This window comes from Eulemur rufifrons, chromosome 3 (assembly GCF_041146395.1).
Source record: "Eulemur rufifrons isolate Redbay chromosome 3, OSU_ERuf_1, whole genome shotgun sequence".
Taxonomy (NCBI): domain Eukaryota; kingdom Metazoa; phylum Chordata; class Mammalia; order Primates; family Lemuridae; genus Eulemur; species Eulemur rufifrons.
The window spans coordinates 35,730,159-35,744,041 of record NC_090985.1 but is presented as its reverse complement, the minus strand read 5'-3'; the positions used below and the strand labels follow the sequence as shown (position 1 = coordinate 35,744,041).

General features: G+C 37.2%; 1 protein-coding gene across 22 annotated transcripts in view; it reads right to left on the bottom strand.

Annotated features, from left to right (window-relative positions):
• Nucleotides 1–357: 357 nt before the first annotated feature.
• Nucleotides 358–13,883, bottom strand: part of CYRIB (CYFIP related Rac1 interactor B) — a 155,908-nt gene continuing 142,382 nt past the window's right edge. For 20 of the 22 annotated variants that reach the window (XM_069465985.1, XM_069465984.1, XM_069465976.1 and 17 more), the window contains 5 exons: nt 12,707–12,823; nt 11,831–11,910; nt 9,747–9,873; nt 8,237–8,307; nt 358–2,954 (listed from right to left, as the gene is read on the bottom strand). In XM_069465985.1, coding sequence (XP_069322086.1) covers nt 2,891–2,954; nt 8,237–8,307; nt 9,747–9,873; nt 11,831–11,910; nt 12,707–12,823 — 459 coding nt within the window. In that variant the 3' untranslated portion in view covers nt 358–2,890. The remainder of the gene's footprint in view (nt 2,955–8,236; nt 8,308–9,746; nt 9,874–11,830; nt 11,911–12,706; nt 12,824–13,883) is intronic. The other 2 variants (XM_069465979.1, XM_069465998.1) reach the window with 1 other exon arrangement.

The following is a 13,883-nucleotide window of genomic DNA, read 5'->3' as shown; positions in this document are numbered from 1 at the left end:
GATTTACCCACACTCCAAGGACAGACATTACAAGTAGAGATCAGACTTGGCAGAGAAGATGTCTACCTGCTCTCTATTTGGGCTGTCCGAATGGCAAATATTAGACCTCAATTGAATGCCTGAATCCATCTTCTGGCAGCAGAGATGCTTTCACACCGCAGCACCGTGCTTTTATCACAGTGGGTTCTCAAATAAACCTGCTCTTTTGACTAGGGGAGGGATAGGCAAATTCTTTCTACAAAGGGCCAGTTAGTAAATATTTTAGGCCCTGAGGGTCATACGGTCTCTGTCACAATTCAATTCCGCTGTTATGGTGCAAAAGTAGCAATAAATAATATGTACACAAATGAGTAAGGCTATGTTCCAATACAATTTTATTAACACTGGAACTTGAATTTCATATATTTTTCTCATGCTACAAAATATTATCCTTTAATCATTCTTAGCTCACAGGCAGTACAAAAACAGACGGTGGGCAGACTGGGCCATAGACCAGTTTGCTAACCCCCGAGCTAGAGATTTTTTCATTTATTCACAAGATGCGGAGCATGAACTCTGTTAACTGCACAGGCCACAGCAGTGTGTCTATTCCAGCTGCATCATTGTTTATTATTTATGCTCATTCACACCACTCAAACATTCATTCGGCAGCTACCCAAATTTGGGTACTGTTCCAGATCTTTCCTTGGGACACTGAAGGAAAATCAGACACGTCCCTTCTCTCAAGTTCTCATACTATCTCTTCAGTATCCAGACACTACACCTCTTACAGAATCAGAAAAGACATCCAAAAGTGCAGTTAAATATCACAGGTGTTTTGTGAGAAACTTGTATTAGATTCTCAGGGCCGCCGTAACAAATTACCACAAACTGGGTGGCTTGAAACAACAGCAATTTTTTCTCTCACAATCCTGGAGGCCTGAAGTCTGAAATCAAGATGTTAGCAGGGCTGGTTCCTTCTGGAGATACTGAGGGAGAATGCGTTCCATGCCTCACTCCTAGTTTCCGGTGGCTGCCAGCAATTCTTAGCGTTCCTTAGCAGGTAGACGCATTGCTCCCATCTCTGCCTCCACCTTCACGTGGCCGTCCGCTCCGTCTATTTCCCTTTCTTTTCTCTTACCAGCACTTGTCAGTGGATTTAGGGCCCCCCCTAATCCACAATGATCTCATCTCCAGATCCTTAATTTCAATGGCAAATAACCTTTTTCCAGTTAAGGTGACATTTATAGGTTCCAGGTGAACATATTTTTTTTTTTTTTTGGAGGGGGGTACATATTCAACCCATGACAATATTCTTAGAAGATGCCTGGAAGGACATGGCCCATTGTCATCCAGAAGGCGCCATGAAGGAAGTAACACAAGCTGATCCCTGAAAGATGAGAGCTGGTGTTCATCACATGGTCATGAAGGAGGAAGGCAATGTCAGGTTCAGGGACCAGCCAGACCAGAGTTATGGAGGTGGAATAATCTGTGAACGGCAAGCAGTTGAGGTCTGGCTGAAGAACAGGGCATGAAGTGGGAAAGTAGCAAGCAGGAGGCCAGAGGGGTCAGCAGGGATTCAGTTAAGAAGGGCTGCGTGTGCCCTGATCCAGCTGTTATCAAGCCAGAAGGTTGTGATGGAAGCCTCTGTGACTCTCTTCCCTGGTTAACCATTTTAATTGTATAATACCTCAGATAATCTTCTCACTAAACCACTGGCATGGCTGCACTAGACAACATTTAAGCAGCTTCTCCCAAACACGAGATTTAGGTTATATGAATTAGGTTTTATGCTCTTAAAATAAAAAACATGTTCGTTTTCTACCACTAACGAGATCACAGCCTCCAGTTTTCTCCTGGCAAAGTCCCTCTTATACTCCCTCTCCTCCCAGTATGAAAGGGCTGCTCTGCTTTGCGTTGCTACCCTTTCACTCTGGGAACTGAGAATCAAGCAGAATAAAGAAGTGCTTTTCCTTCTACTACTACATCCATACAAGTATAAATCAAGAATAAAATTCAAGTTAATGACAAGATCACTGCTCTTAATATACTTAGCAAAATTTTAAAAGCAATTAAAATTATGTACATAATGATGAAGAAAAATACTATTGAAAAGACCCAGCTGTCCCCTAAAAGAAGGAAAAATTACATAATGTGTATATGCATTCCATAAAAACATACAAGGGGAAAACTTTTGAAGCCTGAAAACAAAACATCAGTAAACCAAGCCACGCTTAGAAAAATGAAAGCTGATTTTTATTTTATCAACAGCCATTCTTTAAACATGAACATGCATACGTAATATTCTACGCACACATCACAGTTTTTAACGTTAGTTAATAAAGGTTAAACACACAACATACATCCTTACAAAAAAAGTCAAAATGCAAACTCAAAACTTTAAACAAAACTCTTACTAATTTAAAAAAAGTCTGTGTTGGGTACCATTTGTACAACACAGTTAATTTAAACATTTTCAATTTGGCTGCACATGAAAAAAGCGGCAGTAGAAAATAAAGTCATTGAGGGTTTTTAAATAGCAGAATAGGCAGTTTTGCCATGCAGGAGAAGCAATATTAAATATTAGTTTCAAAAAAAATCCACATTTAAAAATATTTAGTTCAAGTCACAGAATTTTTCTCAGTAGAGACCCCAATGCAATGCATAATTAGCTGCCTTAGATGGCCTGTTTGAAAGGACAATATCCTCTCAGAATGTAACTTTACTGATTTTGGCACAGAAAAGAATTCTTAAGAACAAGAACATGATTAAAAAAGAGGGAAGAGGAACAGAGGAAAGAAATAAAAGCAAGAATAAATGAGATAGTAATTGCAATCACTAAAAAACTGTGCATTCTCAGTCATTGCAGAATACTGTCTTCTGTCTATAGCAGGTGCTTATTCCAGAACTGTTATTGCAGCATGGATTTAATTTGCTTGGAGGTAGTCTCATCATTCAAATGTTTTGTTGTGTACCTTGGGGAAAAAAAAAAAAGATTAATTTTAGGGAATTTTTTAAAAGTCTGCATCGAGTTCTTTAATTATAACAAAATGAGCAATTGGTCAGGTAGATCTTCTCTCAAAAAATCATGCCTTTTCATTGCAGCTTTAACCCTGTTCAGGTTCTGCATAGCTTGTCCTCCTCACTACTTTTCCAACAGAATAGCCAATACCTGTTTAACTTAGTTATGACTACCCTTGTTGAAATGATTGGTTAAACTCTCGAGTAAACAATTAGCTGTAACTTCTCACTCAGAGGGAAATAACTGCTTTATCCCAGAGATTGGCAAATTATGGCCCATGGGCCAAATCCAACCCACCACCTATTTTTCCATGGACTGTGAGCTAAGCATATATATATTTTTAACTTTTTGAGTGGCTGGGCGGAAAGCAAATAAAAAGAATAGCAATATTTGTGTTAATGTGGAAATTATAAGAAATTCAAACTTCAGTGCTTACATATAAAAGTTTTATTGGAACACACCATGTTGATTCATTCTATGGTTACCTTCTTGCTACAATGGCAGAGTTGAGTAGCTGTGACAGAAACCATGCGGCCCACAAGGCCTAAAATACCTACTTCCTCTCTGGCCCTTCATAGAAAAGTCTGCAAACCCCTATTCTACTCTGGCCCTTTATAGAAAAGTCTGCAAACCCCTATCCTACTCTGTATTTTACCTCAACTCCTACAGCTGTCACATCCCTAAAATGTCTCCATTCTCTACATGCCATATTTCCAGGCAAGTGTGTTCTGCTACAAGCATGCAAATCCAATTTAAGGATCCAAAAGAATCACTTCACTTAGAATAATTATTATGAGAGGATTCATCATATGATTCCCTTAAATAGCAGAAATCCAATAAGCAAGCCTACTATGTGTCAGGCACTGTTCTAGGAGCTTACAACCCAGCAGAGGGAGAAAGGAGGATACACTAACATCACAGAAGGGGTACAGCCTCTCAGCAAAGGGAGAAAGTACAAGAGGCTACAGAGACAGGGAAAGACCAGCTCAAGTGCAAGCCTGGAGGCCACATATAGTAAGGAGTTTGGAGAATATTTTAAGTGCAATGAAAGTCAACAGAGGATATTAAACAAGGGAGTGATGTGATTCCACTTGTTTGGGGAGGATCCCTCTGGCTATTGGGGGAAACTAAAGGAGCAGAAGCAGCAGCAGCAGGGGGACACATCCAAGGCTGTTACTTAGGACCAGGTGAGAGACGCTCAAGGCTTGGACCAAATTAGTAGCAATGGAGACAGGTGTGCAATGCTTGAATGTGGAATATATTCTGGAGATAATCCAGACAGATTGATTCATTTGGTTTAGAAGAATTCCACATATAATCTTTAAGGACTAGATCATTTTGAGCAGCTGCATACAATCTTTCTGTGTTAAAGAAATTTAAACTCAGTTCCTATTAGTTTCATTTCAAATCAATTTAAAAACTAAAGAAAATATCTATACTCAAGTAAATCTCTAGAGAGTAAAGAGACAAACATGTTTATTAAGTACCTGATATACTCTCTATGTTACTCAGAAGTTACCTCCAAACTGTTCTCATATTATTGAATAGACCAGAGTGCCTGGCACATTATAGGTGCTTAATAAATATTTGTGAAAAAAGACATGGTAGGCTGCCAGGCTGGAAAGAAAAAACCCATAAAGGAATATTTACATGAAATGGTAAGTCATGTGGCAAAGACTTAACCTGTTTTATTTATGTAGATAAAGTGTATGTTTAACTACATATAATCTTACTGATGTCAGGAAGTAACAGTTCTCAATATCCATCCCTTCATTTCTGTTTTTCTCCCCCTCTCCTTTACACTACTGGACAGTAGAAAGAGCCAAATAATGTGCACAGTAAAATTTCTATTGCAGTTAAAAGTATTACTGTTCAACAATGTACTGTGATATTCAAAGAGCTGTGAGAGTTCTCTCTACCCATGACCTAAGTTCTCTCTCCTTCTGTGGGATGTGATTGCAGCTTCCAGCAGTTCTCAGATTCTTCCTTTAATAGAGCCAATCTAGAGTATATTACATCAGCACACTCTTTTATCAAGAAAAGGCCAATATCATCTAATGTATGTGAAAATAATGTATGACGATGTATGGTATTATTCACAATGTCCTTTTCCAAGTACATACGACTTTTTTCTACTGAAGAAAAGCAATTATATTTACCTTTGTTCTTAAATTTAATAAAGACAATTATCTAGCACAGAACCTGAACTCCCAACTCTAGCTCTCTTTTTATCTTTCCCTCTTACTCATTAAGGACATTTGGTTCCATTTCTCCACCTGCAAAATGCAGACACAACTTGTTGCTTTCTCTTATTAGCATACCATAAGCTGAAGGTACCATATAAACAATTGCTATAGAAAAGCATTCAAAACAAACATATATATATACATATATACACATACATGCAATTATATTCCCATTTAAAATCTTTTGGTCATTAATTCCACAATGGTTAAGTTCGATTTTGTAGAGGTGTAAAGAACAACATTTGCATAGTACCTTGGGGGTTACCAAATGCTTTCTTAAGATTTGCTCTCAGTGAAACATACTGAACGCTAGGTTGATTTAGTTTAAGCAATGTTTTTCAAAGAATGAGCATTATCTACATTAGCATGGGTGTTTGTTTAAAATGAATGTGCCTCAGTCCCAACTCAGACCTAGTTAAAGAGACTCTCTGGAGGTGGTGACCTGGCAATCTGCATTTTTCATAACCAGGGGCTTCTGAGGCATACTAAAGTTCAATCGCATAATAAACCTAAGACTTAAGAAAGAAGTATAACACATAGGAGATTTCAAGAATGAAATTCTAAATTTGAAAACAGATTCTAACATTTACTAGCTGTATAATCTTTAGTCTCTCAGAGTTTAAGGTAACTCTTGAGCTTCTACAATGGAGGCAATATGAACACCCCATAGCTACCTACCTGCCTCACAGAGCCATGGTGAAGATTAAATAAGGTCTTATACTGGAAAATGCATTGTAACTTTTGTGATATAAAGTGTTACAAACTATAACCACAACCACACATAGCATTCGAGTATACTGATTAACCTTACAAAACTTTTCAGTTGAAAAAATTACAACTAGACACAGAATATGCTCACTCTAAATAAAAACAGTTCAAGAGTTGTCTCTACAACAAAATTTTATTTTCTACTTTCCACCATATATTTGGAGAGAAAACTTAACAAAACTGACGGGTGGCTCTTGCCTCTATGGTGCTTTCTTTCCCTCTCCCTCACACGCAGATCACTGTGGCGGACACTACAACTCCACCTCTCACTACCACTGCCCTCCTTTGCCCCAATTTAAAGAAAAAGAGACTGAACTACCCTTAAGCTCTGAGAAAACAATAGTAAATTCTGAGTTTTTATTTTTTATTTATTTTTTTTTTTTGAGACAGAGTCTCACTCTGTTGCCCAGGCTAGAGTGCAGTGGCATCAGCCTAGCTCACAGCAACCTCAAACTCCTGGGCTCAAGCAATCCTTCTGCCTCAGCCTCCCGAGTAGCTGGGACTACAGGCATGCACCACCATGCCCGGCTAATTTTTTTTTGTGTATATATTTTTAGCTGTCCATATAATTTCTTTCTATTTTTAGTAGAGACGGGCGGGGTCTCGCTCTTGTTCAGGCTGGTCTTGAACTCCTGAGCTCAAACAATCCGCCCACCTCGGCCTCCCAGTGTGTTAGGATTACAGGCGTGAGCCACCGCGCCAGGCCTGAGTTTTTAAATTAATCTTTTAAATACTTCCTTCCAGGTAAAGAAATAATACTAAAACCTCCTAGACCTCAGTTACCTCTAAGTTTTAACAAAAGACTTCCTGAAGTCTTGCTGGCTTCAAAGTGTTTGACCAAACAGAAAGAAACATGCCTGGGAGAAAAGTCAGGCTGACTGAGACACAGGGAGTGTTCAGAAACGAACCAAGTAGGAAAGACTCACAATAACATAAACGTTGGTAAAACCACTGAAGTATGCAATGTAAAAACTTCAACAGTAAAAAATTCTAGAAACCAGGCTTATGATCGACATTATAATGATGTTCCTTACTTAATCTTTCTGATATTCATTTGTAATAGGTCTCCTTTATCCAGACAGTCACTACTTACACAGCATTTTACATAATCTTTTAAAAATCATTTTTCATAATCTTTTATTTTTAATTTTAATTTTTTTTAAAAGGCTAGTCAAGTGAAGCAGTGAGACTGGAGAAAGAACAAAGGAATCCAATCATAACTAATTGGTTGTGATCAATTAGTTATAAACCACCACTGCACTTGGACCAGCCTATTTTTTATAATCTTAATAAAATCATTTGATAGTTCACTCAGCTGAATGACACAGCCTATATTTTGCTTTATGATATAAATGTCTCTATATAAATATTTCTGGGTTCGTGCAATTTTTGTGTTTAAACTCAATATAATCAAGTAATGGGAAATTATCTTTTATGTCCGGGAAATTATACTACCAATTAAATCTCTATGGTCAAGAAGTTATAAATGCTGAGATTTTCATTTTAACATATTTCAGCATTCTAAGGCACTTCAGTAACTAAATCAAGTAAAACTAAGCTGAGAAGACATCAAATAATGACTGCTTTATTTTCATTATAAGAAATACATAAATAATACAGATCTGTGTTTGTGAACAAATTACACTGTATTACATTATATTAAGGGAAAAGAGCTAGTTATAAGATACTTTGACAGAATTATTTTGTATAACGATAACTATTACATAGAGCAATGATTACGTATGTAAAGACAAAACTCTGGAAGGCTACATTCTAAAATGTTAATAGTGGTTTGTCACAAGATGGTGAGATTACATGATTTCTTTTTCTTTAAATTTTCCTATGTTATCTTAATTTTATTTATAATTAGCATGTATTATACTTTTATTAGAAAACAAGCAATAAGCAGTCCCTGTGTCAAGAGGAAAAAGTAAAAGCTAAAATCGTCAACCAAGAAATGAAGCTGCTATTCTCATTTATACATATATTTCTCATTATAAAATACTGTAACCACTATTTAGAAGCAAGATTACAAGTAAGCAAAATGAGATCTTTGTATTTCCAGTTTGAACATTTATTTTGTTTTGTTTAACCCTTATGGAATATTTACTTTCATATGTGTTGTGCTACTCACATTTAAAAGCATTTTCTTTACATACACATAAATCAATTATTTTCTTTACATGTTTTTCTATATATATGTACATGCACATATACATACCTGAGAGCATTTAGAAGACCTTCTACACTATTAGGAGGTTGGTCCTTAAGAACTTTGATACAACCTTTCATCTAAGGAAAAAAGAAAACAGCAAAAGTAAAACGTCCATTTTTTTACACAACATTCATTTTCAAAATAGTAAAATAAACTTAAAATAAATCAGGATCACAATTACGGAACTCAAGAGATTGCATGCTATGTCAAATTAATTATTCTTAGAGCAGAAAAAAGAAACCTACCCAAGTGTTAGCATTTTCAGTTTGTCAGTGAAACAGACTTTTTGAGAACCAAGTCAGTCAAACTTAAGTACCACCCACACTAATGAAAAGGGCTTCCTAAGGAGAAAACTTCCTGGAAAAGGTGCTAAGTAGTAATTTAAAGGACAGAATGGATATGTTAGCAAGGAAAAGAGGAACTTTCCAGGTAAAAGAACCTCATGGTGAAAATAATGAAGTGTCACATACTGAAGACAGACAGAAATTTCTGCAGGGCTGAAATGAGAGTTAGAGAGAGCCCTGAAGGCCAGGATGACTCAGCTGGAACTGATATGCCAGGCAGCGGGGACTTGACTCAATGAAGGTGGTATTTAAGGAATATTAGCCTGGTTATTGTTAAAAAGCATAACATAGCAGAAAGAACACAGCCTGTGGGAGCCAGAGAGATGTGGGTTCAGCCCCCCACTTGACTATTCACTAGTGATTCCTAAACTATAGTCGCTCTGTCAGTAAAAGATAGAACACCTACATCCTAGGAGTATTTTCAGAATCACAAGGGAGAACAAATATAAAATTCCTGGGACATAGTAATCATGCAATATATGTTCACTCATTTCTTTTTACACATGATAGATATGCGTGAAGGGAAGATTGGCCAGCAATCAGTAATCGAGATCTTAAATGCTAAGAGCTTGAACCAGCTATGAAAGGGAGACTGGAAGACAATTCTCACCAAACACTGATGAACTAGATGTGAGAAGGTGAGCAGAGAAACTACAAAATAGAGAAATCAGACAAATACTTAATTTCTAATACAAACTGTTACAGAGACAAGGAAAGCAGAAACTTCTCTATAGTCACAAATTATTATGATTGGGTAGGGAGGGAAAATAAGTGAAGCCTTTGACTTTTTTTATTGGAGCACCACTACTGACCTTTTATATGCATTTTGAAACGAACCTTTTGTTTGAAATGGCCTTTAGCCAAAGGAATTAAAGGACGTGATTATAAAATTTCTTATATCTAATTATCTATTTATATTGCCAAATGTGTGCAAGGATCTTACAAGGGGATATTCTAAAAACAATACAGTCACCCATCAATCATTCCCTCTGTATACAGGCCACAAGAAATACAGCAAGAGAACAGAGGAGATGAAAACCCACCATTATCACACAAACTATAAATCTGAGTTCTGCGAGAGTCCAGCCTACTGGCTATTTAAATAAAATAAAAGCTTATGGTTTCCATGTAAAGAAATTGCTTGAAAATACATAAAACAATATATAACTTACATCAATTTTGGAAGTTTTGGCAAATGCTCCCACTGGATGTACGTGGTCATAGAGTATTATGACGCCCACCATTACCCTCAAGCAGAATGACACTGTCTCTTCATTTGTAAATCTGCTTCTGTATTCCCTGGAGTGTAGAAAAGATAACAAAACGCTTTATTGAGTTGATTCAACTTTCACTAGATGCCAACTTACCCCTTTGCTCTCTAAAAGGGATGCTAACCTTACACCCTCTTCTCCACAATGAGATCCCCAGAGAGATAAGAAGGTGGTGAGTGGAGCAGTCATCACCCACATATTCTGATCTCTATCTGTACCCACCTTAGTATATTACCCCTTCAGTTTGACAGACAGCAACAGTTTTACAGAATCACAAGTAGTAGCTAAGTAAAAGTCTGGGGACAGGTGCTATGTAAAGGCTGATACCATCAATATGAGGAAAAAAGTCATAAGCTTAATAGAGCACATAGGTTTGCTATTCAGGGGCTAACTTGATCTAAACACATTATTGCATTACTGGATTTGAGTCTTATTAAAATTCAATCATATTCTTCTCTCATTTGGGAAAAAGAAAACAGAACTTTTATGTACATACAAGGAAGTGTGGCACAGCAGAGCAAGTACAGAACCAGGATAGAGACATCTGGGCACATGGGTGGGGCCAGCCACTGTGCATAAGTCCCTTCATTTCCCAAGACCTCACTTCCTTAAGTGAGGAGGAGGATTATGATGACAGTTGCCCTCCTGTTTTATAAGGTTTTCCAGTAAGAGGATGTATATAATAGTGAGTTGGAAAATAAAAAGTGCTAGGAAAACAAAAGTTATGTAGCAAAAACCATAGTCAGGCTTCACTTAATGACAGGGACAGTTCTGAAAAACGTGTCCCTAGGCGATTTCATCAGTGTGTGAACATCACAGAGTGTACTTACACAAGCCTAGAAGGTATAACCTACCACACACGTAGGCTATAGGGGATATATAGCCTATTGCTCCTAGGCAACAAACCTGAACAACATGTTACTATCTGAATCCTGTAAGCAATTGTAATACAATGCTAAGTATCTGTGTATCTAAACATAGAAAAGATACCGTAAAAATATAATAGAAAAGATTTAAAACGGTACACCTGCATAGGGCACTTAACATGAATGGAGCTTGCGGGAGCGGAAGTTGCTCTGGGTGAGTGAGTGGTGAGTGAATGTGAAGGCCTAGAACATTAATTGTACACTACTACAGACTTTGTAAACACTATACACTTAGGCTAAACTAAACTGACAAAAAAATTTTTTTCAATAACAAATTTACCTTAGCTTATTGTAACTTTTTTACTTTATAAACTTTTGAATTTCTAAAATTTTTGCCTCTTTCATAATTTGACATATTTGGCTTGTGCTACAACCTAATGACGGCTACAACACCACTAGGAGATAAGAATTTTTCAGTTCCATTATAATCTTACGGGACCACCATCCTATATGTGCTCCATGGTTGACCTAAATGTATATCATTATGTGGCACATGATTATATTATTCAAGAATCCAGGAGGGATTCTTTCTGCCTGCTGATAGGAAAATTCATCCAGAACACATTGTGTTACATATCATAAATGCTTTAGAGAGAAGAAAAACTCAGAAGGGAATTCAGGTTTGTGTTGAAAAAAATAAAGACTGAGAACTATATTGAGATATTAAAAAAATTGGATACATGGAAGCATAACTCTAGCCCTGTGGCAAAAAGGCAAGATTCTTCAATAAAAACGGACAAAGAATCTTTATGAGAAGCATAACTGAGGAGCTTCAAAGCTCTTCCCCATCCCTGCCTCCCCTCCCCCAAATATCACAACATTTATGTTCTGAAGAGTATATGTTAGTCAGACTGGTGTGAAGACCAACTCTCCTTTATATTTAACCAGAAGTTACGTTAAGTTGCCAAATTATTTTAATTTTGTTCATATAAAAATAATTAACACTTGGGGTATACTTAATTTCCACCTTCCAAATAAGACATGTTCATATTTGGACATGTTTTGAAATACCAATCTCAACAGTACTGTTAAAAGTGAAAAGGATCAGCTCATACTCACGGTGTTTCGAGCATAACTCTGCATACACTAGCCATGGTGCTTAAACAATCTGTAGTATTTTCTATTGGTAAATTTTTATTCTGTAAAAGTGGATAGAGAACAAAAAAAGTCAGTGACAAAGTTACTACTTAAATATAATTTAAAATTTAGCATAACATGACAAATTAGCAATTTTAAAATCTGGATCCTACTCCTAATTTTCTAAATAATTCACTAGATTTTAAGCACTGTTTCCTTGCCCTTCCAAGAGGCACTTATATTCTAGCTGGGTGAGAACAACTGGACCATACAGACAGGGGTCAGAGGTGTAGAGCCTTGTAGGGAATGAGGTATTTGGACTAGGAAGTCACTGGGAACATTTTAAGCAGAGGAGGGAGAGAATGTTTATATTTTAAGAAGATTACTTGGCTGCTCTATGGAGAAAGGACAATAGTGGGGCAAGAGTGAAGGAAGTAAGAATGGTTGGAACATGAATTCAGTAAACCAGATATGAGGGTCTGATCTGGATAGGTCGTGAGAGAAGGGGTTAAAGTTTTCAGATTCATGATATATAGTATTTTGGAGGGAGAGCCAATAAGACTGTTTGATGGAGTAAACGTAAGGAGTGAGAAAAAGAATGGAATTTAGAACAGCAGCCCCTAGTTTTCTGCTTGCACAGTGGTACTACTAATTGAGAAAAGAAAGACTAAAGAAAAGTCAGGGTTAGAAAAGCTAACCAAGGGTTTAGTTTGGCCATGCCATCACTGATGTGTACATCTGGGAGTCTGTCAGATTCCAGATGGTATTTAAAGCCATAGGACTTGCTAAAAATCATCATGTCTGCAACAGACGGAAGAGAACAACAATGCAAAGAATAACTTCCTAGACAATGCTTACCTCTGATACAAATTTTGTGGTAGCATCACTCAAGGTTTTTAGCATTGGAGTTGCCTCAGCATAAAACAAAGACATTCGATTTGCCAATTCATTATTTACTTCATTTTCTCCTTCTGCCTGTGTTGGAAAGTAAGAGCATTTCCTGTTAGTTCATAAATTATTAAATATGATAACATTTATAAAAGGACCAAGGCAGGGTGCCTACTTCATTAATACTTATTAAATTAATCTAATACATACCCTTAACAAATTACATTTTAGACCCTCGTGTGCAAATAGTACTTAAATACCCTTTAAAGATAAAAAATTACAAATGCTATTAAGTAATTTTTAAAAAGATTAACCTCTTTAAAAATATTTTAAATGATATTAAGGAATTTAAGTAAAACCGTGGTGGATTGCCTACTATATACAAGAGATAATTATAAATGCTATGGAGGCCAGAAAGATGATTATCAAATTGCATCCTGTCCTTAGGAACACACAAGTATCCATACAACATTCACAATAAAATGCTAACAGATGATGACAGAAAAATGGCATGAAAAAAAGATTAAGTTAGACTAGAAGAAACTAAGAAGGACTCATAGAAGAGTTAGGCTTTTGCAGGTAACGTTGGGCACATAAACAAGGCATTCCAATCTGGCAGGGGGAAAGAGCATGTTTTCATGTGACTCAGTAGAGTGTAATTCAGCATATTTGGTGTAAAAACGGGCAGCAAGTAGTGAAAGGTATGGTTGGGGTCAGATTATAGATTGCCTGAAATACTAGCATAAGTTCATTTTTTTTCCTCCATAGGGAACGGGAAGTCACTAGAGTGCTAGAAGAAATGAATGACAATCAATAGAGTCGCCGGGCGCAGTGGCTCACGCCTGTAATCCTAGCACTCTAGGAGGCCGAGGCGGGTGGATTGCTCGAGGTCAGGAGTTCGAGACCAGCCTGAGCAAGAGCGAGACCCCCGTCTCTACTAAAAATAGAAAGACATTATATGGACAACTAAAAATCTATATAGAAAAAATTAGCCGGGCATAGTGGCGCATGCCTGTAGTCCCAGCTACTCGGGAGGCTGAGGCAGTAGGATCGCTTAAGCCGAGGAGTATGAGGTTGCTGTGAGCTAAGCTGACGCCACGGCACTCACTCTAGCCTGGGCAACAAAGTGAGACTCTGTCTCAACAAA